Source organism: Pipistrellus hanaki (assembly GCF_964339955.1).
Source record: "Pipistrellus hanaki genome assembly, chromosome: 3".
Lineage (NCBI taxonomy): Eukaryota > Metazoa > Chordata > Mammalia > Chiroptera > Vespertilionidae > Pipistrellus > Pipistrellus hanaki.
In genome coordinates this window covers 109146135-109172775 of record NC_140505.1, presented here as the reverse complement: position 1 = coordinate 109172775, position 26641 = coordinate 109146135, and the positions used below count along the sequence as shown (strand labels likewise).

The 26641-nt window shown below is 38.0% G+C and overlaps 1 protein-coding gene across 4 annotated transcripts in view; it reads right to left on the bottom strand.

The window, feature by feature from the left end:
* The window catches only part of CEP83 (centrosomal protein 83), a 120590-nt gene that overhangs the window by 78162 nt on the left and 15787 nt on the right, over positions 1-26641 (bottom strand). For 2 of the 4 annotated variants that reach the window (XM_084880329.1, XM_084880330.1), the window contains exon 2: positions 718-994. In XM_084880329.1, the coding sequence (XP_084736455.1) occupies positions 718-890 (173 nt within the window). In that variant the 5' untranslated portion in view covers positions 891-994. Of the gene's footprint in view, positions 1-696; positions 995-26641 lie in introns of those variants that run through there. The other 2 variants (XM_084880332.1, XM_084880333.1) reach the window with 2 other exon arrangements.

Sequence of the window (26641 nt, the reverse complement as noted above, 5' to 3'; positions counted from 1 at the left end):
AATTCAATTTTAAGTGTATCCTTTGTTTTCTAACTGCATTATTTTTTGTATGTAAAGTCAAGCAACACTACAGAAGACCAATATCATATGTTCTATTAAAACTGTAATAGTGCCCTGGCTGGGTGCTCAATGGTTAGCGTATCGGCCTTCAGGAAAGGGTCTCAGATTTGATTCCCAGTCAAGGGCACGTACCTGGGTTGCAGGCTGTATGCCCAGCCCTGGTCAGGGTGTGAATGGGAGGCAACCAATTAATGTGTCTCTCTCACATTGATGTTTCTTTCTCCCTTTCTCTCTACCCCCCTCCTCCCTCCCCTCCATTCTCTCTTAAAAAAAAAATCAAGGGGAAAAAAATATCCTCAGGTGAGAATTAAAAATAACAATATTGCAAATATCTTTTCTTTATAGAGTTTCATTTAATTGTTAACACAGTAGTTTCTGAAAGCAATTTTACTTTGGGGGGAAAAACAATTCAGCCACACAGATACATTTAATTATATGTCTTAGCTACTTTCAAAATAAGACTTTTATAAGTTCATAACATAACTTGATATCATACTTAGTTTTGAATGAAGCAATTATAAAGCAAAACTTTTATTGTATTAAAGTTTTAAATGCATATACTGTAAAAAGCTAAAATTATACTATTTGTTCCAGAGCAAACATTCAAAAAAAATTTTTTTAATGCAAGCCTCTCACCTCCAAATTTAAGTATTTTACCTGTTGTGTTCAGTTTTCAGAGTCTGATAATTAACTTTATGCTGTTCACATCGTACTCTTTCATCAATTAACATTTTTTGTAACACAGGTACAGAATCTGTCAACCCACTGTCTCCACCAGGAGGACAAATGGTGGGAAGAGTGTTCATATTGGTAGGTAAGCTGACAACCATGTAAAAATAAGTACTGGCTTCCTTATTGTCTTTGTTATTGTTTTTCCAAAATTATTTTTCCACTTCCTTCTTGCTAAGACAGGATCTTGGGAGGCCAATTATACCTGCACAGAAAAATAAACTTAATTAATAATCAGTGAACTCATTCAGTGTTGTATTTTTATCACATTATTCTTATCCTATATAATAAAGAGATAATATGCTAATTAGACCAAACAGCAGAACAATGGTCCAGATGAAGCCACAGCGTCAAGGGCCGAATCCCTTGAACAAATTTGGTGCATCAGACCTCTAGTCATTTCTATAATAAACCTGACTTTCAGATTTTCAACTGTTCAAAAATAAACTTGAATAATATCTTAACAAATTTTCTTCACGACCACCCAAAGTTTCTGTGACCAGGCACAGCTGCAATTGTTAACATAACAAGTTTAGGTATACTTCTAGATTCAGATGTTTCTTAAAGCTACTGGCTTAAACTCCAAGGGTGGATCCTGGTACAAAATCCATATCCTAACCTAAAATCAAGGAGAAAGTCGCTTAAAATTTGTTAAGTGGCTGGGGAGAATCAGTCTTTGAAAAGGTGGCCTTCAGTATGTAACTGTGAGTGCGATTAATACTGCAGAGTCTTTTGACACAAGGTGAACTGCAGATTCAGATGCGGAATCAGTCATCAAATAAACACTGATCGCTACCTACAACTTATGCACTGTGCTAAGAAGAGGAATGTAAATCACCTCAGTGATCCCCAAAAGCACTGACTCAGGATTATGAAACAACTAAATGTCTGTTTTATGGAAAAGTAAAAAATAATAACAGTGTATTTTTAATAAAATAATTAAATATTGGAATCAAAATAATTCTGTCCCTTTTAAATTTATTGTTTCTCAAAACTATCCTAAGTTATAAAAGCCTAATATGCTAAGAGTCCAACCATTCATTTGACCATTCGACTACTTGCTATGATGCACAGTGACCACCAGGGGGCAGATGCTCCAACTGGTAGGTTATCTTGCTGCTGGGGTATGGATGATTGGGACTAGGCGAGACGGGCCGGACATGCCTGGAGCCCTCCCGTGGTACCTCCCCGGCTCTGATTGACCCCAATCAGGACTGGGAGAGATGCACCAGACATGCCCTGAAGCCAACCTCTCTATAATATTATAGAGAAATATTACATATTATACATATATATTATATTTATGCATGTATATGTGTACATATGTACATATATATGTATATACACATATATACATACATACACACACACACACACACACACACACACACACACACACACATATATATATATCCTAACAGTACCGCCAACAGTGAGGTTTTTTCAAAATTAAAGGGAAAACAGAAACTTCACAGACAATAAAAAGGTTGAGTTTATCACTACCAAGCCAGCAATGCAAGAAATGCTAAAAGGACTGCTGTAAAAAGAAGAAAAAAGGAAAGAAGGAACACAGGCACAAAAAATTAAAATGACTAGCCAAAACCGGTTTGGCTCAGTGAATAGAGCATTGACCTGTGGACTGAAGGGTCCCGGGTTCGATTCTAGTCAAGGGCATATACCTTGGTTGCGGGCACATCCCCAGTGAGGAGTGTACAGGAGGCAGCTAATCGAGGTTTCTCTCTCATCGATGTTTCTAACTCTCTATCCCTCTCCCTTCCTCTCTGTAAAAAAATCAATAAAATATATTTTAAAAAATAAAAATAAACAAAAATAAAAATGACTATAAACAAGTACCTATTAATAATAACTTTAAATGTCAATGGCCCAAATACTCCAATCAAAAGACATAGAGTGGCTGAATGGATAAGAAAACATGACCCATACATATACTGTATGCAAGAGACTCACCATAGAACAAGAGACTCACACAGACTGAAAATGGAGAGATGGAAAAATATCTTTGAGGCAAATGGAAATGAAAAAAAAAGCTGGGGTAGAAATACTTATCTGACAAAACAGGACTCAGAGTGAAGGCCATAGCAAGAGATAAGGAAGGCCACGTCATAATACTAAAGGTATTGATACAACAACAGGATATAACTCTGGTAAACATATATGAACCCAATGCAGGAGAACCCAAATACATTTAAAAAAAAAAAAAATTCTCCAAACTATCAAGGGAGAGATCAACAGCAATATGATCATAGTAGGGGACTTAAATACCCCACTGACATCATTGGATAAATGCTCTACACAAAAAGTCAGCAGAGTGATAGCCATCCTATAATAAATGATAAGTTAAATCAGATGGATTTAATTGACATCTTCAGAACATTTCACCCCAAAGATACAGAATATACATTCTTCTCAAGTGCACCTGGGACATTTTCAAAGATAGACCACATATTGGGTCACAGGCAAAGTCTCTCCAAATTTAAGAAGATTAAAATCTTACCAAGCATCTTTCAGATCACAATGGCATATTAGAAATCAACTACAATAAAAACAATCAAAAACATTCAAACACTTAGAGACTGAATAGCATGCTATTAAACAATGATTAGGTTACCAAAGAGATCAAAGAAGAAATTAAAAACATCTTGGAAACAAATGACAATGAAAAGACAACAATCCAAAACATATGGGACACAGTGAAAGCAGTACTGAGAGGGAAGTTCATAGCATTACAGGCCTACCTGAAAAAACAACAATAGGAAAAACTGGTAATAAATTATCTAACTCTACAACTTAAAGAATTAGAAAGAGAGCACAAGAAAAGCCCAGAGTGAGCAGAAGGAAGGAGACAAGATAGATCAGAGTAGAAATAAATGACATAGAGAACAAAAAAAAACAAAACAAAAACAATACTAATGCCGGCATCTTGAAGGGTTCGGGAATCTGGAGAAGGGGCTGCTGTAAATGATTAAAGAATCCAGAGACGAAGCATAATTTTGGAAGGCATTTTGGGGGGCCAGAGAAGACTCAGCTAAAGAAACTAAATTATTTCTGGCTCAGGACCCCTTGCTCTTTATTAACACAAATTGCCCTAAGGCAAGGTAGATATATACATAAAAGGCCAACGTTTAGTACACAGAATCCATTGTCAGGTCGGGGGAACTGCCTACAGCTACTAAGACATTTGGCCAGCAGGAGGCAATAACATGTAGATTAAAATGCCCTCAGCTGTCTGGCAGCAAGCAATCATTTATGCATCATTTTCAGGTTTGTGGAAATACCCTCAGCCATTCCAGATGATTCAGTCCTGCTGACATGCTGGAATTAGATTCCAGCACAATACAAAATATCAATGAAACCAAGAGCAGGCTCTTTAAAAGGGTAAACAAGATTGATGAACTTCTAGCCAGGCTCACCAAGAAGCAAAGAGAAAGTACCCAAATAAACAAAATCAGAAATGAAAGAGGCAAAATAACAACATATGCCACAGAAATACAAAAGATTGTAAAAAACTAAAATAAATACTATGAACAACTCTACTCCAACAAACTAAATAACCTAGAGGAAATGAACATATTCCTAGAAAAATACCAACTTCCAAAACTCAATCAAGAAGAATCAAAAAATCTCAACAAGCCCATAACTAAGAGGAAGCTGAAGAAGTCATCAGAGGCTTCCAGCAAACAAAAACCTGGGGCTAGATGGCTTCACTGGAGTTTTACCAACCATTCAAAAAGGAACTACAATCTATACTTCTCAAGACTATTCCAAAAAATTCAAGAGGAAGACACACTTACAAGATGTTTCTATTAAGCCACCATTATCCTAATCCCAAAACCAGATTTAAAAAAAAAACCAAAAAACACAAAGAGAATTACAGGTGAACATACGGTACATGCTAAAGTCCTCAACAAAATTCTAACAAATCGGATCTGGCATTACATTAGAAACATCATACACCATGACCATGTGAGATTTATTCCGGGGATACAAGGATAATACAATATCCGCAAATCAATAACCGTAATGTATCACATAAACAGAGAGACAAAATCACATAATCATATCAATTGATGCAGAAAAAAAATGTGACAAAATCTAACACCCTTTCCTGATAAGAACTCTTAGTAAATTTGGAATAAAAGGATCATATCTCAACATAATAAAAGCAATATATGACAAACCTACAGCCAACATAATACTCAATGGGCAAAACTAAAATCATTTCCCCTAAGAACAGGAACAAGACAAGGAAGCCCATTTTCACCACTCCTGTTCACCATAGTACTGGAAGGGCTAGCCATAGTGATCAGATAAGAAGAAATAAAAGGTATCCAAATTGGAAAAGAGAAGTAAAACTGTCCTTATTTGCAGATGACATGATACTATACATAGAAAACCCCAAAGACTCCATCAAAAAACTACGAGCCCTAATAAATGAATTTGGCAATGTAGCAGGATATAAAATTAACACCCAGAAGTCTATGGCATTTTTATACACTAATAATGAACTCACAAAAAGAAATATTTAAAATCAATCCCATTTATAATTGTACCAAAAAAAGTAACATACCTAGGAATAAATTTAACCAAGGAGGTAAAGGAACTGTACTCAGAAAATTATAGGACACTGAGAAAAGAGATAGAGGAAGACATAAACAAATAGAAGAATATACCGTGTTCAAGGATTGGTAGAATCAACATCATTAAAATACAAATGACATATTTCAAACACATAGAACAAACTCTGCAAAAATTCGTCTGGAATAAAAAATAAATAAATAAATAAATAATCCCCCAAATAGCTGCAGCAATTTTGAGAAAGAAGAACAAAGATGGAGGCATCACAATAACAAAGCTATATTACAAAGCCATTGTTGTCAAACTGCCTGGTACTCACACAAGAACAGACATATAAGCCAATGGAACAGAACAAAGAGCCCAGAGTTCAATCCAAGCCATTATGCTCAATTAATGTTTGACAAAGGAGGCAAGAGCATATAATGGAGTCAAGACAGTCCCTTCAATAAACAGTGTTGAGAAAATTGGACAGACACATGCAAAAAAAAAAAAAAAAAAAAATGAAACTAGACCACCAGCATACACAAAAATAAACTCAAAATGGATAGAGGACTTAAATATAAGACTGGAAACCATAAAAAGCCTAGAAGAAGCCATAGGCAGCAAAAAAGCAGACATATGTTATAGCAATATATTTACCAATACAGCTTCAGGGGCAATAGAAACTAAGGAGAAATAAACAAATGGGACTACATCAAAATAAAAAGCTGCTGCACAGCAAAAGAAACCATCAACAAAATAAGAAAGACCACTGCATGGGAAAACATATTTGCAATGTTATCTCCAATAAGGGTTTAATCTCCAAAATTTATAGGTGACTAATACAACTTAATAAAAATTAAAAATAGAACTCCCATTAGACCCAGGAATATCACTTCTAGGAATATATCCCAAGAAAACAGACCCACCAATCAGAAAGGATATATGCACCCCTATGTTCATAGCAGCACAATTTACAATACCTAAGATTTGGAAACAGCCTACGTGCCCATTAACAGATGAATGGTTTAGAAAACTGTGGTACATGTACACAATGGAATACTATGCTGCAGTAAAAAAGAAAGAACTCTTACCATTTGCAACCGTATAGATGGACCTAGCGAGTATCATGATAAACGAAATAAGCCAGTGGAGAAAGATGAATATCATATGATCTCACTCATTTGTGGACTATAATAAACAACATAAACCGATGAACAAAAATAGAGCCAGCGGGACGGAAGGTGGGGGGGGGGGGGAGAAATTCTAGAATATAATAGAAGTAATCCTGTTATTTGCAGATTTTTTTAATATTTCCTACAACTTTTGTGGTATCATACTGTGTTAGTATATTGTAGTTTTGGTAATGTTATTATACTTAAAATCCTTCTATTTTTGAAATATTAATGTTTATTGCATGTAATCCTATATAATAAAGAGGTAATATGCAAATTGACCTTCACACCCTTGCACAGGATGGCCACCCCCATGTGGTCATAAGATGGCCGCCACAAGATGGCCAGCAGGGGAGAGCAGTTGGGGGCGACCAAGCCAGCAGGAGAAGGCAGTTGGGGGCCACCTGGCCTGCATGAGAGAGCAGTTGGGGGCAACTGGGCCTGCAGGGTAGAACAGTTAGGAGTGACCAGGCCAGCAGGACAGAGCAGTTGGGAGCAACCAGGCTGACAGGGAAGGGAAGTTGGGGGCAATTGGTCCAGCAGAGGAGTAGTTATGGGGTGATCAGGCGGGCAGGCAGAAGCGGTTAGGGAGCGTTTGGGAGCCAGCAGTCCTGGATTGTGAGAGGGATATACAACTGCTGGTTTAGTCCTGACCCCTAAACCAGCAGTCAGACATCCCGAGGGGTCCCAGATTGGAGAGGGTGCAGGCTGGGCTGAAGGACCAGCCCCTGCCCCAGTGCACAAACTTCATGCACCAGGCCTCTACTATTATATGTAAGATCATTTTTTTGAATAATTGGTGTTTGCTTAATGTTATTCTATTCTTATAATTGCACTGTCTACATCTGCACAGTTTATTGACACAGAATTCTGAAAAGTAGGCTATAGTAACCAGTCTACCTCAAAATCCTATATAATAATCCTTTGTAATAAAGAGGTAATATGCAAATTGACCTTCACGCCTTTACATCTTCACAAGATAGCCACCCCCATGTCTCACAATATGGCCACACCCACGTCATCACAAGATGGCTTCCCCCACATCATCACAAGATGGCCACCACAAGATGGCCACCCACACGTTGTCAAAAGATGGCCACATGGCCATCCCCACACTGTTGCAAGATGGCCAGCAGGAGAGGGCAGTTGGGGGTGACCAGGCCTGCAGCGGAGGACATTTGGGAGGGCCAGGCCACAGGGGAGAGCAGTTGGGGGCCAGCAGGCTGGCAGGGAAACAGTTAGGGGGTGATCAGGCTGGCAGGCAGCAGCAGTTAGAAGCAATCAAGCAGGCAGGCAAGTGAGTGGTTAGGAGCCAGCAGTACGGGATTGTGAGAGGGATGTCCAACTGTCGGTTTAGGCCCGGCCTAAACAGGCAGTTGGAAATCCCGAGGGGTCCCAGGTTAGAGAGGGTGCAGACTGGGCTAAGGGACACCCCCTCCAGTGCACTAATTTCATGCACCAGGCCTCTAGTAAATTATAAAAATCTCTGAAAAGTTGTGATCTGAACAACAAAGACAACTTTTGCTCAAACAATACTTCCAAGTTCACTGTAAAGTTTATTAGTGTAGATTCTATTACATATAACATGGGGACTTTCCAAAAGATTTATGAACACTTAATATCTCTGTGAAAATTGTAGCATATTCTTTACTCACAGTCCCATACTTTTCCTGAGATAGATAAAGTTACCACATGGATCCTAAAACAAAATGAAACTTGACTACGTACTATCATTTTAACAATGTATTCTAGAAACTGTGTTTTAAATAAATCCTGATTTATATTTATTACCATGAGAATATTTTTTAATTTTTTTTCAGTTTTCAGTGTCTTAGCCTGAAAAGTTAAACTTTAAAAATTTGATAAAAGATCATCTGATTTATTTATTTATATATTTATTTGTTTGTTTATTTATTTTGGTTAATCCTCACTGGAGAATATTTTTTCCATTGATCTCTAGATAAAGTGGAAGGGAGGAAGACGGATACACTCATAAAAGAGACACCATAGATTGGTTGCCTCCTGAACAGTCCCTAGGGCCCGTGATGGAACCTACAACTCAGGTATGTGCCCTTGAGTAGAATCAAAACTGAGACATTTCAGTCCTTGGGCCAATACTGTAACCTCTGAGCCACACAAGCCAGGGCTCACTTGATATTTTTATTGGAGTTAACATAGCATTCTTTTTGTCATCTTTGATAATCTGCCAAAAATAAAGCATAAAATTTTTAGTACCTGAAGAGGAAGAGAAATTAATTCATCATCATGGTTAACTTTAAAACTATATATATATTGAGGGGCTACTATACAATATTTACTGAATGGTCCACTTATATCGGGTCTAGTAATAATTAATGTCGTTTTTAAACATTTTAAAATCTTGCTTGGCGTTGACTTGTATTGACATAACCTTCAAACACGTGGTATCTACAGAACGTGTGAAGTGCAATTAACAAGTTTTGCTTGAAAAAGTTTGTGTTTGGTTTGGTTTTTGTTGCAAAACTAGGGCTAAGAAGATGGTGGATGAAGAGCATATTCGGCACTGCATGCTTTACGAGTTCCAATTAGGAAGAAAAGCAAGTGAGGCTGCAAAAAACATCTGTAGTGCTCTTGGTCAAGATGCAGTTAGCGCCAGAAAATGCCAGCATTGGTTTGAGAAATTTCGCAAGGGAAATTTTTCGTTAGATGACAAGAGTGGTCAAGGCCGTGTGTCCAATTTTGATCAAGAAGCTCTTCAAGCTCTTTTGGTGCAAAATCCTCAAATTACCCAACAAGAGCTTGCGACAACTTTAAATTGTTCACAAAAAACAATTTCCAATCAATTGCGTGCACTTGGCAAAGTCCAAAAGTTTGGAAAATGGGTTCCTCATGAGTTGACCGACAACAACAGTAATCAAAGAGTCACAATTTGCAGTTCGCTCCTCTCTCGTCAAAACCGTTTGCCGTTTTTAGAGCAAATTGTTACCGGAGATAAACAATGGGTGCTGTATGTTAATTTGAAAAGGCGGCCTCAATGGTTGGACAAAAATGAGGCTCCGCAGCCCACGCCAAAACCTGACTTGCATGCGAAAAAAGTGATGTTGTGTGTTTGGTGGAATTTTAAAGGAATTCTTCATTATGAACTTTTACCATCTAACCAAACCATTACAAGTGCAGTGTATAGTGCCCAATTGGAAAGGTTAGCCCAAGCTTTAAGAGAAAAAGAACCCGCGCTGATTAATCGGAAGGGCATAATTCTTCACCACGATAACGCAGGACCGCATACTGCAAGAATCACTGCTGAAAAACTGCGCCAGTTGGAATGGGAAGTTCTCCCTCAACCTGCATATTCTCCTGATATTGCCCCTTCCGATTACCATTTGTTTCGTTCTTTGCAAAACTTTCTTCTTGGAAAAAAATTTAATAATGAAGAATGCCTCAAAAATGCATTGACCGAATTTTTTGCATCAAAATCACAAGAATTTTACAACAGAGGGATTAAAATGCTTCCTGAGCGTTGGGCACAAGTAGTAGAAAACAAAGGCAACTATATTGTTGATTAAATTTTGTTGTATTGTTTAAATAAATTCGATTTAAAAAAGTATTAGAAAACGACATTAATTATTACTAGACCCAATACTAGGAGGGCTTTGAAGCAGATAAAGAAATACACAGACCACCACATCAAGCAGCCTTCAGAGCAAGGAAGAGTTTGCCCATATTCAGAGTATTATGGACATATTCTCTCTTGGGTACAAGAACTCAAGCAGTTCACAGTGGTCAGTAAAACATAAATATGAACCAACAATTGCTGACTGAACAAGAATAAAGTACTATTCATGAACTATTTTTCATACTTCAAAATATTTTTACCATGCGGATATACTACTTATTCAAAATGATAAATGAATTCAGAACATTTTAAAACTAAAAAGCATTGTAATATGTTTATAAGTAATATGGGCAGAGAGGAATATTTCTGCTAGAGAAGTTATCAGGGAAGACTTCAGAAAGAAGGCAATCCAACGAAAAGGATGGAGGGAAGAAGCATCAAGTACAAAGGCTTGGAAATAAAAGATCATTGTGGGTAGAGGGTGGGGTGAAGGTAGCAAATCAGTCTATAAAGGTAGGGAAATATCTTGAAGGCAATGTGCACAACACTGGAGTGTATCCCAGTGTCTAGGAGAACCAATGAAAGGTTTTAAGTATGAGGATGAATTTGTACATCAGAAAAATAACTAGATTATCCAAGGTGGGGAGAATAGATTGGGGACGTGAAAGGGGAATGGGTAAAAGAGAAAGAGAAAAGGTCAAAAGTAGAGTGGTACATCTATACAATGGAATACTACACTGCTGTAAAAAAAAAAAAAAAAAAAGGAATTCTTACCATTTGCAACAGCATGGAGGGAACAGGAGATCATTTTGCTAAGCGAAATAAGCCAGTCAGAGAAAGATAAATATCACATGACCTCACTCATTTGTGGAATATAACGAACAACATACACTGATGAACAAAAATAGAACCAGAGTCATAGAAGCATCAAATAGACTGTCCAACCTCTGAGGAACAGTAGGGGGTGTGGGGATAAGAGATCAACCAAAGGATTTGTATGCATACAAGTCAGTAGGGGGGTGAGGGCATGTGCTAGGGAGTGAGAGGGGCTGGGGAGAGGTCAATGGGGAAAAAGGACTCATGTTAATACTTTAAGCAATAAAGAATTTAAAATTTTTCTTAAAAAGTAGAAAAAAAGAGAATAAAAGTCTAGGAAAGTAATGATGAAGGCCTGAATTACAATAGTGTCTGCAGGTAGTCAACATGGAACAGTCTTGAAATAAATTTGTAGGTTACAGTAATAGGAGTTATTAAATACTGATAACCCTATCCCTAAAAAGAAAGGAAGGAAGGAAGGAAGAAGGAAGGAAGGGAGGGAGGGAGGGAGGGAGGGAGGGAGGGAGGGAGGGAGGAAGGAAGGAAGAAAGGAAGTATTATAATGTCGTCACTAGTTAAAAGACCAACCTGGAAAGCAGGACAGTTTTTATTTTTTTTTTAAATAAATCTTTATTATTCAGATTATTACAATTGTTCCTCTTTTTTCCCTCCATTGCTCCCCTGTACCAGGTTCCTACCCCACCCTCTGCCCTTTCCCCATCCCCGACTGTCCTCATCCACAGGTGTACAATTTTTGTTCAGTCTCTTCCCGCATTTCCCACTCTCCTTTTCCCCAAGAATCGTCAGTCCACTCTCTTTCTATACCTCTGATTCTATTATATTCACCAGTTAATACTGTTCATCAAATTTTTTAATTCCCTTGGTTTTTAGATTCACTTGTTGATAGTTACATATTTGTTCATAATTTTTATCTTTATCTTCTTCCTCTTAAAGAATACTTTTCAGCATTTCATATAATTCTGGTTTGGCGGTGATGAACTCCTTTAGCTTTTTTTTTATTTTTATTTGTGAAGCTCTTTATCTGGCTTTGCTGGGTAATCTTGATTGTAGGTTCTTGCTGTTCATCACCTTGAATATTTCTTGCCATTCCCATCTGGCCTGCATAGTTTCTGTTGAGAAATCAGCTGACAATCGTATGGGTGCTTCTTTATAGGTAATAACTGCTTTTCTATTGCTGCTTTTAATATTTTCTCTTTGTCTTTTGCTCTTGGTATTTTAATTATGATGTGTCTTGGTGTGGTCCTCTTTAGATTCATTTTGTTTGGGGTTCTGTGTGCTTTCTGGACTTGTAAGTCTATTTCTTTCACCAGGTGGGGGAAGTTTTCTGTCACTATTTCTTCCAATAGGCTTTCGATATCTTGCTCTCTCTCATCTTCTGGGACTCCCATAATTCTGTTGTTGTCCCAGAGGTTTCTTACACTATCTTCAACTTTCTGGATTCTCTTCTCTTCTTGCTTCTGCGGGAGGAGTGTCCTCTGACTCTTGGTGTTCCAAATCTTTGACTTGATTCTTGTGATTTTCCAGTCTGTTTTTAGGACTCTGTATAATTTTTTTTTTTTTTCAGTCAGTGTATGCTTTATTTCTAGTTGATCCCTTTCATATGTCTCGTTTATTTTATCGGCCTTTTCTAGGAACTTCTTGAAAAACCTTATAACTGTGGTTTTGAACTCTATGTCCATTCTTTTGCTTTCCTCCATTTCCTTCCTTTGTGGCCTGCCTCTTCTCTGCATTTTAGCTGCTTCCGAGTTGATGGAGTAGCTTTGTGTGCTAGGTGTCCTAGCAGGACCCAGCAGCTCAGCCTTCCCACTTACTTGAGGTGGACAGTCTTGGTGCAGCCCTTTGTGGGCTATGTGTGCAGTCTTGTTGTTAAGCCTTGCTTATTGTTGGTATCACTGGGGAGAGTTGATCTCCAAGCCAATTGACTGTGAGGATCAGCAGAGTCTCAGCTAGGAGGGCTTCTGTGCTCAGTTTGGATGGGGCGGAGTCTCGGGGTGGCGCAGACAAGCTTTGGTTTCCCATCAGCCCCACCTTAAGAGAGGTCCTATTCACTGACTCCCGCAACACTGGCTGCTGGCTCGCGCATCACTTGGGGGAAGGCTGTTCTCAAGTTTTGCCTGCTCCCTGACAGTCAGTTTCTTCCCGGACCAGAGGTGGCTATCAGTGCAGTTGGGAGGTTTTGTTTTTCTCCTGAACGAGAAAGCTAGCCCCTGGGAGGGCTTCTGTGCTCCGCTTGGAGAGAGCAGTGTCTTGGAGTGGCGCAGACGAGCTTTGGTTTCCCGTCAGCCCCGCCCTAAGAGGGTCCTTTTCCAGAGTCCCACAGTAATAACTGCTGGCACCTCTGAGAAAGTTTTGCCCACTGCCTGACAGTCCAATTTCTCCTTGGCTGGAGCTGGTGATCAGTGCAATAGGGACGTTTTGTTTTCCTCCAGAAAAAGAAAGCTACCCACGTGTTAGCTGCCCACCCTCTCAAGGCACACTGCGAGTAAGCCAGCAATGTATTCAGCGGCCTCCCTTTCTGCACGCACAGATCTCTGCACCTCCACAGCTCCTGAAACTCAGTGTCCTTTCTCTTCCCTTCCTAGATGGTAGAGCTTCCACTCCGCCATCCTTCTGGTGGTTCAGGGCAATGTTTGCTCTGTTTTCCAGTTGTAATTTTAAAACTGTTGTGGTAGGCTGCATTTAGGTGTTTACCTTATGCTGCCATCTTGGTTTCTCCAGGACAGTTTTTTAAAAGTAAAATAGAATCCAGAAAAAAGGCTGTTTCAAATATTACATTTACTTCAAGCAATAATCCTCCATATGAATAAAGACTCAAAGCATAAGACCTTTGCAAAAGCATTGTGGTAAATACAAATACTACTAACGTAAAACACTCTAAATATCTACCTTTCTCCCACAGAAATTTTATCAGCAAAGGGGTAAACACTAAAGCTGGTTCTATCAAGAACAAAGACATAAAAAAATTTTTATGTTCCTTAGTTGTCCACCTCTTTTACTCCTCCTCATTCTTTCCTTCAAACAATCATTTCTATAGCACACACTCAAGAAATTTGTGGATGGAATGCATGTTTTTGCCAAAAGATGAGACCACAAGAAATGAGCTACTTTATTTTTTCCTTTAATGCAAAAAATACATAATATATCAAGATAATTGCAAAATATGAAAAATCTGCGAAAAAATGGACTTAAAAACACAAGAAAATTTAAAAATTGGTGTTGCACATGTATACATTGAAATTCCTTTTACAGGTTACAATGACACCTTGTGGTAAGACTTTTAAAGTATATGTTATCTTGGAAAATACTTTTAAATTTTCTTATTGATTTTAGAGAAAGAGGAAGGGAGAGAAACATTGTTTTCCCACTTATGTGGTTGATTCTTGTTTGTGCCCTGAATATTTTTACAAAAGAGATATAGTAATATTGGTTTAGCGACTAGGAAAGAACAAAACCACAGTGTTGAGATGGTATGAACATATACAACAATCTATTTGGAAAACTAAGAGCAAAGAAAAAGTTACACTTTAAAAAATGTCACAATATTAGACGGGCAAAAGCACTTTACTAACTGTAAATATAAAGTACACTGTTCCCTTCACTTGAGCTGAATTTTTAAATACTTTTAAATGCTGCAAAAAGAAGCTACTTTTGTAATCTGGGGCAAAATTTATAATTTTGGCAATTCCTTTACATGAGAATACTGATGCATGGTTTATAAACTATAAAAGTAATTTGATGTCATTACTTCTTACCAATTAAACAGCAGATAATGCTGATATCCCTGCATTTTCAAACTCTTGCTTTATACCACTTTGCTTTTAAGAAACACGTACATTTGCTTTTAAGAAACACCTACATTGTTTTTTCTAATGGAGCGAAATACTAAGAGAATTTTCACTTTTACGAAAAAGGCAAAAAGTGAAAGTGTTTCAGTGTTTGTTTTGCAGTGAGGTACAGTTATAGAGGCAGTGAGAATGGTTCTGCCAACCCCCTTCGCAAGGAACTACACTCAGCATCTCAGCATCAAAATGCCATAGATTTGAATGTCTGTGAATATCTGTTCTTTATTTGGATTTATTTTGTGCATCCATTAGCAAGATGTGATCTAAGGTAATTGACTGCTTCTTCACTTTACACCATTTCAGCTTACAAAAGGTTACACGCTCTACTTTAGGATGGGAGAAACCTATACCACTTTAAATATTTCAAACTTGATTAATCTAATAATTAAGAAAATAATTTATAATTACCTTTCATTGGTAATTTACTATGTTTATTAAATTATACTAAACATCAGTAAACATACAGAAAAGGTAATGATGGAGTTTGCATACAATCACCTTATGAATCTCCTTCAAATAATCTCTCTTAGCATCTACAACACCATGATCACCTCCTATCTCAGTGACCTTTCTCACATCCTATAATTGCTCCTTTTCTCCCTCACCATGAGAAATCTATGGCCTGCTGCTCCATCTCTGTAAGAGAAGTCAAGTTGCCTCTCTCACAGTTTCATTTATTACATCTGAATGGCACTCAAATTTACGTTTCTAACCTCTCTCCCAGCTCATAACTCCACTCTACTCACATGTCTCACCTACAAAGGAAGCTCAATGTAACAAGAATTAAGCTAATTAGCATCAAATTTTTCTATCTTCCTCCTTAAAAAAAGAAATCAATTCCCACTATCCTCTTTATTTCTTAGCAAATAAATCACCCACAAGTTCCTATTAGTAATAAATCATTAACCTTGTTGATTCTTCATCTATCTGCTTATTTCAACCATTCCTTTCCATTTCTAGGCCATCATCCTCTAATTCAGTGTTTCCCAAAGTGTGGTACGCGTACCCCCAGGGGTACGGGAAGAGTTTGGTGGGGGTGCGGATTGCACCGGAGTTTGGTGGGGATATGCACTGCACCGTGCTTAGCTGCGCCTAATTCTACGTTCTCATGAGTACGAGGGGTACTCAGTGTTACGAAAATTATAGAAGGGGTACACATATGTCAAAAGTTTGGGAAACACTGCGTCTAATTCAAAGTCTCAAATATTTTACACATGGTTTCTTTTAACAGCGCTCTCTAAATCAGCGTTTTTCAACCGCTGTTCCACGGCACACTAGTGTGCCGCGAGATGTTGCCTGGTGTGCCGTAGGTGCAGACAAGACAAGAATTTTATAATTTTTCACTATTTTGTTTACTTAATATTTCATAATAAAGTAATTATAAAATACTTTCTTTGTGTTTATTTGATTCCTATTCAAGAGAATTACTTTATATATAGTCAATATAGGCACAGAGTTAAATTTTTTAACATTTTCTAATGGTGGTGTGCCTCGTGATTTTTTTCATGAAACAAGTGTGCCTTTGCCCAAAAAAGGTTGAAAAACACTGCTCTAAATAGTGTCCCAGTGGTCTTTCTTCATCCTTACATAGCCTACAAATATCTACCAGGGCAATCTTTTCTGTACATTTTCCATCTCAGTAACTCCTATTATAATCCTTCCTATTGTTTACTGGATCAAAACTAAAACTTCTCAGCCAAACTCCCAATACAAATGAAAACATTTCATTTTGCTGGCCCATAGGCTCCCTATGCTAAAGCCAAGTGAGTTTGCTTTGCAGTTCCTCATACACATGCTGCTTATTCTTGCCTTCATAACTTCGCTCATGTAGTTATGCCAAACTGAAAAATACCGTCTTAAATATTTTCAATTAACCCACAAATCAAGATCAGAGTCACACCTAAAACCCTACCTATAGTCTGAACAATCATAAAAATATTTTCAGTTTATAATTAATCTAAAAGTAAACATAAGGAGGGGCGGAGCTTGAAGATGGCGACCGAACAGTCGGACTTGTTCTGACTCTGGTCCCAGAACAGATAAAAGTAACATCTGAGTCGCTCAGGGAGGGTTGATTGGCAGCTGAGGGGCAGCAGAGGTTTCAAGGAAGCTAGGCAGCGATCCGCTGGACAGGATTTCCAGCCGGTGGCCAACACAGCCACAGCGGCGGCCGCGGCGGCTGCAGCGGCGGCAGAAGCAGGGGCGGCGGCGGCGCTGTGAGAAAGGAGTGGCTTCTCTGAGGCCTGGAAAGCCCACTGCGGAGAGGTCCATCCAGTAGCTGAGACGCCCGAGTTGGCGCTGGCGTGTGGATTCAAAGGAGTTCTTCGGTCACCCACGGAAAGGTCAGAATTTGCGGGGAAAGCCTGAGAGATCGCGGTCCCGCGGTGCCGGCAGCCACAGTAGCCGGGGAGTTCCGGCCCTGCCTCCATGCAGCGCCCGCAAAGCTGAGCCCTAAGAAGGCTGCAGCGACATCTAGTGCTGGGTTTGGCATAAGCTTCCCCAGAAGCGGGAATTTTTTTTTTTTTTTTTTTTTTTAAAAAGCCAGGGGACACGGGACAGAGTGTTAAGAATCGCGGCTGTCCCGCCAAGGGCGGAACATCTGGACACCTCGGCGCCTGATCCCCTTCACCCCCTAGCTTCGGAATACTAGGGAAGATCTGCCTAGTTGGGCATATCCGGGGAATTTGCAGGGAGAAAGTGCCTCCCTGGAAACAAGGGATCGGAGCCAGAAGAGATAGTCTGGGAGCCAGCTGGCACCCTGCCAGCTAGAGCCATAGAGAAAGAAGGCCGGAGCAACCAAAAAGACTGGGAGGTCAAACCGGAAACACTGACACCTAAGAGCTGAATTACAAACTGCCCTTCTTTTTTTTTTTTTTTTTTTTTTTTTTTTTTCCTTTCTTTTCTTTTGTCTTTTAATTAATCAAAAATAAATGGACACAAATATCTAAGATATAGTCTACTAAAAATTAAGGATTACCTTACAAAACTGAGGTGCAGTGGAAAGCTGGGAACTGCAAGACTGTCTGGTCCGAGAATCAGAAGTGCCAAATACATTAACTGAGGAAGTGAGTGACCAGTACTGGTCATTTTTATGCTAATTTTGCTATACTTTATTTTATTTTCATTTTTTACATCTTTTATTTAATTTTCATTTTTCATATCTTTTACTTAAGAAACTATTTTTTTTCTTTTTTCCTTACTTGATTTTACCTTTTCAATTACTACATTTTTCAATCTCTATCACTATTACTACTGCTATTTTGCAATTTTTTTAAAAAAAAATTTTATTTATTTTTTTTTTCTTTCTTTCTTTTCTTTTTTTTCTCTCTCTAGTACCATTTTATTTTTTCTTTATTTTACATTGGGAGTAACCTTCATTCTATTTTAATCTCTACTATAGCATCATTCAACCCTATCTCAACTCAACCTTTACACTATCACTCTCTTACTAAACTTTACCCTTTAGTCTACAGTTTATCCTATCCCTTTCCGGCTTTAGTTTTTCCTCTATTCTCTCTCTATACCCCCTGCTAAAGCTCTCACTATACTTATAGACCTAAGTTCCAACCCCTGATCCAAGTGTATAAATACCAATCTCTGCACTATATTAACTAGTTAAAAAAAAAAAAAAAATCCATTCTCCCCTCTATCCTTTTCGCATTGTATGTGTGAAGGTTGATTATTGTGAATTTTTATGCCTTTTAGTGAAATTGTTATGCTTATTCCTGTATTGTTATTGTTGCTTTGTATTTTTTTTTAAATCCTCTGTTTTTGTTTGTTTATTTTACTTCTGTATATCATAGCCTTACTTAATAATAGTGGATATTGTAGTTTGTATTAATCTCCAAGTATTGTTACTGGCATTGGCTGGGTCCAGAGGTTTTTCTGTGGCAATTTTCTCCATATATATATAGTTTGTTTCCCATTTCTCTTTTAGTTTGCTTCTTCTCTCTCTTTCTCTCTCTCTCTCTCCCTCTTCTTTTTTTCCCTGTTTTCCAACTTCATTTTGTCATTACTTTTTTCTTCTTCTTCTTTTTCTATCTCTTTATCCCTCTTTTTTTTTAATTTACTTAATTTTTTTTTTAATTTTAATTTTATTTTTTTTTAATTTTTCTTTATTTTATTTTTACCTTTATTCCTTCTCTCCTATCCCCTAAGTTGCCTTTCTCTAGTGGTCACCTTTATTAGAGGTTATTAATATTGTAAATACATTCCTGTTAAGTGCCGCTTGTGTTGTACCTGGTAGTGTTGTATTTTGTACCTCAAAATCAACGCAGGAGAAGGAATACCACATAACCAGACATCCTGAAAAGAGAGGCCATGGGGAGACAAAAACATAGTCCGCACTTGAAAGAAAAGCAGGCATCACCAGAAAAGGAAGTAAACGAGCCAGAGGTAAGCAGCCTGCCAGAGCAAGAATTCAGAGTAATGATCATAGCATGGCTAAAAAGAATGGAAGAGAAATTTGACAAAAGCCAAGAAGAAATGAGAAAGAACCATGAGGAAATGAAGGAGAGCCATGAGGAACTGAAGAAGAACCAAGAAGAAATGAAAAGTGACATCGCTACCATGAAGAACTCAATAGAAAGCATCAAGAGTAGACTAGATGAAGCAGAGGACCGCATCAGTGAGCTAGAAGATAAGATGGAAAAAAATACCCAAGTAGAGCAACTTCTAGAAAAAAAGATTAAAAAGCAGGAGGAGAGCCTACGGGAGCTTTGGGACAAAACAAAACAAAATAATATTCGAATAATAGGGGTTCCAGAAGGAAAGGAAACTGAGGTAGACATGGAAAAAGTATTTCAAGAAATAATGACAGAAAACTTTCCTGAAATAGAAAAGAAAAAACCCACACAAATCCAAGATGCCCGCAGAGTCCCAAGCAAAATGAATCCCAGAAGACAGACTCCAAGGCACATTATAATTAAATTGGCAAACAACAACGACAAAGTAAGAATCTTAAAAGCAGCCAGAGAGAGACAGAAAGTTACATACAAAGGAACCCCCATCAGACTAGCAACTGATTTCTCAACAGAAACTTATCAGGCCAGAAGGGAATGGGATGAAATATACAAAGTCATGCAAAGGAAGGGTCTGAATCCAAGAATACTGTACCCAGCAAGGCTATCAATCAAAATTGAAGGGGAAATCAGGAGCTTCACAGACAAAAAAAGACTGAAGGAATTTATCTCCACCAAACCAGCAATGCAAGAAATGCTAAAGGGTCTACTGTAAAAATAAAGAAATAAGAAGTGAAGAAGGAACACGGGTATAGAATAAAAATGGCGTCAAATGAGTACCTATCAATAATAACCTTAAATGTAAATGGATTAAATGCTCCAATCAAAAGACATAGGGTAACAGATTGGATAAGAAAACAAGACCCATACATCTGTTGTCTACAAGAAACCCACCTCAGAAAAAGAGATGCACACAGACTGAGGGTGAAGGGATGGAAAAAAGTTTTCCAGGCAAATGGAAATGAAAAAAAAGCTGGGGTAGCAATACTTATATCTGACAAATTAGATCTCAGAGTGAAGGACATAACAAGAGATAATGAAGGCCACTTCATAATACTAAAGGGAACAATCCAACAAGAAGAAATAACCCTGGTAAATATATATGCACCCAATACAGGAGCAACCAAATACATTAAAAAACTGCTAGAGGACATTAAGGGAGAGATTAATAGCAATACAATCATAGTAGGAGATTTTAATACCCCACTGTCACCCTTCGACAAATCATCTAAACAAAAAATCAGCAAAGAAATATCAATCCTAAATGACTCACTAGACCAGATGGAATTAATTGACATCTTCAGGACACTCCACCCCAAAGCCACAGAATATACATTCTTCTCAAGTGCACATGGGACATTCTCAAAGATAGACCACATTTTGGGACATAGGCAAAGTCTCTTCAAATTCAAGAAGATAGAAATCATATCAAGTATCTTCTCAGACCATAATGGCATAAAACTGGAAATTAACTACAATAAAAATAATCCAAAGAAATCAAACACATGGAGACTAAACAGCTTGCTATTAAACAAGGACTGGGTTACCAGAGAAATCAAGGAAGAAATTAAAAACATCCTGGAAACAAATGACAATGAAAGCACAACAATCCAAAATCTTTGGGACACAGCAAAAGCAGTTTTGAGAGGGAAGTTCATATCCTTACAAGCCTATTGCAAAAAACTAGAAAAAATAGTAACAGATGATCTAACTCTACAACTCAAAGAGTTAGAAAAGGAGCAACAAGAAAAACCCAGTGTAAGCAGAAGGAAGGAAATAACAAAAATCAGAGCAGAGATAAACGACATAGAGACCAAAAAAACAATACATAAGATCAACAAAACCAAGAGCTGGTTCTTTGAAAGAATAAACAAGATAGATGGACCTCTAGCCAGGCTAACCAAGAAACAAAGAGAGAGGACCCAAATAAACAAAATCAGAAATGAAAGAGGTGAAATAACAACAGACCCCACCGAAATACAACGGATTGTTACAAAATACTACAAACAACTCTATTCCAACAAACTGAACAACCTGGAGGAAATGGACATATTCCTAGAAAAATACAAACTTCCAAAACTCAATCAGGAAGAATCTAAAAATCTCAATAGACCAGTGACTTGGGAAGAAATTGAAACAGTCATCAAAAAGCTTCCAGCAAACAAAAGCCCAGGGCCAGATGGCTTCACAGGAGAGTTTTACCAAACATTCAAGGAAGAACTAAAACCTATCCTCCTCAGACTATTCCAAAAAATTCAAGAGGAAGGAACACTTCCAAACTCCTTCTATGAAGCCAGCATCACCCTAATACCAAAACCCGATAAAGACAACTCAATGAAAGAGAATTACAGGCCAATATCCCTCATGAACATAGATGCCAAAATCCTCAACAAAATTCTAGCAAATCGGCTCCAGCAGAGCATCACAAAGATCATACACCATGACCAAGTAGGATTTATACCAGGAATGCAAGGTTGGTACAATATCCGCAAATCAATAAACGTGATACATCACATAAACAAGTTGAAAGATAAAAATCATATAGTCATATCAATTGATGCAGAAAAAGCATTTGATAAAATCCAACACCCTTTCCTGATAAAAACTCTTAACAAGGTGGGAGTACAAGGATCATACCTCAACGTAATAAAAGCTATATATGATAAACCCACAGCAAACATCATACTCAATGGGCAAAAACTAAAACCATTCCCTCTAAGAACAGGAACAAGACAGGGATGCCCACTATCGCCACTCCTCTTTGACATAGTACTAGAAGTACTAGCCATTGCAATTAGACAAGAGGAGGAAATAAAAGGCATCCAAATTGGAAAAGAAGAAGTAAAGTTATCCTTACTTGCAGACGACATGATATTGTATATAAAAAACCCAAAAGACTCCATTAAAAAACTAATTGGCTTAATAAATGAATTTGGCAATGTAGCAGGATACAAAATTAACACCAAGAAATCTATGGCATTTCTATACACCAACAGTGAGTTTATAGAAACAGAGACTAAAAAAGCAATTCCATTTACGATCGCACCAAAAAAATTAAGATACCTAGGAATAAACTTAACTAAGGAAGTAAAGGACCTATTTGCGGAAAACTACACGACACTGAAAAAAGAAATAGAGGAAGATGTAAACAGATGGAAGAACATACCATGTTCATGGATTGGTAGAATCAACATCATCAAAATGTCCATACTTCCTAAAGCAATCTATAAGTTCAATGCACTCCCCATTAAAATACCAACGGCATATTTCACTGACCTAGAAAGAACTCTCCAAAAGTTCATTTGGAACAATAAAAGACCCCGAATAGCCACAGCAATCCTGAGAAAGAAGAGTAAAGTAGGAGGTATCTCAATACCAGACTTCAAACTGTATTACAAAGCCACTGTTCTCAAAACAGCCTGGTACTGGCACAAAAACAGACATATAGATCAATGGAATCAAATCGAGAACCCAGATATCAACCCAAATCACTATGCTCAATTAATATTTGACAAAGGAGGCACTAATATACAATGGAGTCAAGACAGTCTCTTCAATAAATGGTGTTGGGAAAATTGGACAGATACATGCAAAAGAATGAAACTAGATCACCAACTTACACCATACACAAAAATAAACTCAAAATGGATACAGGACTTAAACATCAGACGGGAAACCATAAAAATACTTGAAGCATCCACAGGCAACAAAATCTCAGACGTATGCCAAAAAAACTTCTTCACTGATACTACCCCTAGTGCAATGGAATCTAAAGAGAAAATAAACAAATGGGACTACATCAAAATAAAAAGCTTTTTTACAGCAAAAGAAACCATCAACAAAACAACAAGAAAGCCCACTGTGTGGGAGAACATATTTGCAAATGTTACCACTGATAAAGGTTTAATCTCCAACATCTACAAACAGCTTACACAACTAAATAAAAGGAAGATGAATGATCCAATTAAAAAATGGGCAATGGACCTAAATAGAATATTTTCAAAAGAAGACAGAAGGAAGGCCAAAAAGCACATGAAAACATGCTCAAAGTCACTAATTATCCGAGAGATGCAAATCAAAACAACAATGCGGTACCATCTCACACCTGTCAGAATGGCCAACATCAACAAATCAACAAACGACAAGTGTTGGCGAGGTTGCGGAGAAAAAGGAACCCTCGCGCACTGCTGGTGGGAATGTAGACTGGTGCAACCACTGTGGAGAACAGTGTGGAGTTTCCTCAAAAAACTGAAAATGGAACTCCCATTTGACCCAGTAATCCCACTTCTAGGAATATATCCCAAGAAACTTGAAACACCAATCAGAAAGGATATATGCACCCCTATGTTCATAGCAGCACAATCTACAATAGCCAGAATTTGGAAACAGCCTAAGTGTCCGTCAGCAGATGATTGGATCCAAAAACTATGGTACATCTACACAATGGAATACTATGCTGCCATAAAAAAGAAGGATTTCTCATCATTTGCAGCATCCTGGATGGAATTGGAGAACATCATGCTGAGTGAAATAAGCCAATCAATGAAAGAGAAACACCACATGACCTCACTCATTTGTGGATAATAAAGAACATTATAAACTGGTGAACCATAAGATAGATATAGAGACAGTATATCAACAAGTAGACTGTCAAGTTACAGTGGGGACGGGAGGAAGATCTGGGGGAGATAATAGATCAACCGAAGGACTTGTATACATGCATATAAGTGCAACCAATGGACACAAAACTCTGGGGAGGGAGGGGATGTGTGGGAGGGAGGGAGGGGGTAAAAAAAAATCAATAAAATATATTAAAAAAAAAAAAAAAAAAAAAAACTAGGGTACTATTTTCATGCTCAAATGAATAAATTTGAGAGCAAATGAAAAAAATAAATAAATAAATAAATAAAAATAAAAAAAAATAAAAGTAAACATAAAGAATAGCTTCTGGATAAGACATCAACCGAAGGTCTTATATGCATGCATATAATAACCAACGAATGCAAAACACTGGGGAGTGAGGGCATGTATGGGAGTGGGGTTGGGGAGGGGGAAATGGTGAGATATGTACACATATACCTTAATTTAAAAAAAAAAAAAAAAAAAAAAAAAAAAAAAAAAAAGGAATAGCTTCTGCCCTTCTTTCTGCTCCATAACTTTCTGCCTTCCCTATGATCACTTCCAAGTATTGGGTCGGCAGCTAAGTAATTGCGGGTTTCACACATATATGGCTTCTGTTGAATTTTTAGGTTTGCAGACATAGTACAAATGTAAAACACATTTTGTTATTTGATAGTTGGCTATTCAGCTGTTAATCAGTAAAAAAAGTTTTTTGATCTGTTTTGTAGTTTTCGTTTGGCGTTCGCTGAAAAATGGAAAATCAAAAGGAACATTTTCGTCATATTTTGCTTTTTTATTTCTGCAAAGGGAAAAACGCATCGCAAGCTCATAAAAAGTTATGTGCTGTTTATGGTGACGAAGCCTTAAAAGAACGGCAGTGTCAAAATTGGTTTGCCAAATTTCGTTCTGGTGATTTTTCACTCAAAGATGAAAAACGCTCTGGTCGTCCAGTTGAAGATGATGACGCCCTAATCAAAGCAATAATCAATTCGGACTGTCACAGTACAACACGTGAGATTGCAGAGAAGCTTCATGTATCACATACATGCATTGAAAATCACTTAAAACAACTTGGCTATGTTCAAAAACTCGATACATGGGTTCCTCACGAACTGAAAGAATCACAGTTAACGCAACGCATTAGCAGCTGCGATTTGCTAAAGAAACGTAATGAAAATGATCCATTTTTAAAACGACTGATAACTGGCAATGAAAAATGGGTTGTTTACAACAATATCAAGCGGAAAAGATCGTGGAGCAGGCCGGGTGAACCAACTCAAACAACATCAAAAGCTGATATTCATCAAAAGAAGGTTTTGTTATCAGTTTGGTGGGATTACAAAGGAATTGTCTACTTTGAACTCTTACTACCCAACCGAACGATCAATTCTGATGTCTACATTGAACAACTAACGAAATTAAACAATGCAGTTGAAGAAAAGCGGCCCGAATTGACAAATCGAAAAGGTGTTGTATTCCATCATGACAATGCAAGGCCACACACATCTTTGGTCACTCGGCAAAAATTAATGGAGCTTGGTTGGGATGTTTTGCCACATCCACCATATAGTCCTGACCTTGCACCATCTGATTACTTTTTGTTTCGATCTTTACAAAACTCCTTGAATGGTAAAAATTTCAATAATGATGATGATGTCAAATCATACCTGATTCAGTTTTTTGCTAATAAAAACCAGAAGTTTTTTGAACGTGGGATTATGATGCTGCCTGAAAGATGGCAAAAGGTCATTGATCAAAATGGGCAATACATTACAGAATAAAGTTATTTAGTTCCATGAAAAAATTGTTTTAAAAAATCCGCAATTACTTAGTTGCCGACCCAATATTTTATATTAAAACCCGGGTGCACAAAATTCATGTACTGGGGGGGGGGGGGGGGGGAGACACAGGGAAGGGGCAGGGTAGATCACTCATCCTGGCCTGCGTCCTCTCAAAATCTGGGACCCCTGGGACCTCTTGGAGGATGTCAGGCCTAAATCAGCAGTCAGACATCCCTCTCACATCTGGGATGCTGCATGCACCAGTGACCGTACTTTTCATTCAGGTGAAAGGCATCTTGCTGTTATATGGGCAGCTACATTTTTTGCCCTGGTTATAAAAAGTTGAACATAACATGATCCTTCTGAGGCAGTAGTACCATTTTCCCCAACTTATGGGTAGAAAACTGAAGCAGAGAGAAATAAAGTAATTGGTTTTGTCACAAAGTTGAGTGTCAGAATCAGGGCTGACCACAACTGGTTGTTCAGCCACTCAGTCTATTTGCATATTAGGATATTATATAGGATTCTATCACATCTGCAGTTTCCACTTCTAGTGCTTCATAACTATTTAAACTATCTTTCCAAACTGTATGTTCCTCAAGTGAAAACTACAATCTTTTTTTTTTTTTTTTTAATCCTCATCTGAGGATATTTCTTACACTGCTTTTCGGAGAGAAGGGAAGGGAAGAGAAGGGAGAGGAAGGAAAGAGAGGGAAGGGGAGGGAAGGGGAGAAATGAGAAAGGGAGGGGAGGGGCTGGGAGGGGAGAGAGGGAGACAGAGTGGGAGGGAAGGAGGGAGACATGGAGACATAGAGACATAGAGACATAAAGACATATTGACTGGTTGTCTCCAACCAAGGTATGCACCCTTAACAGGGAATTGAACCTGCAACACTCCAGTGTGCAGGCA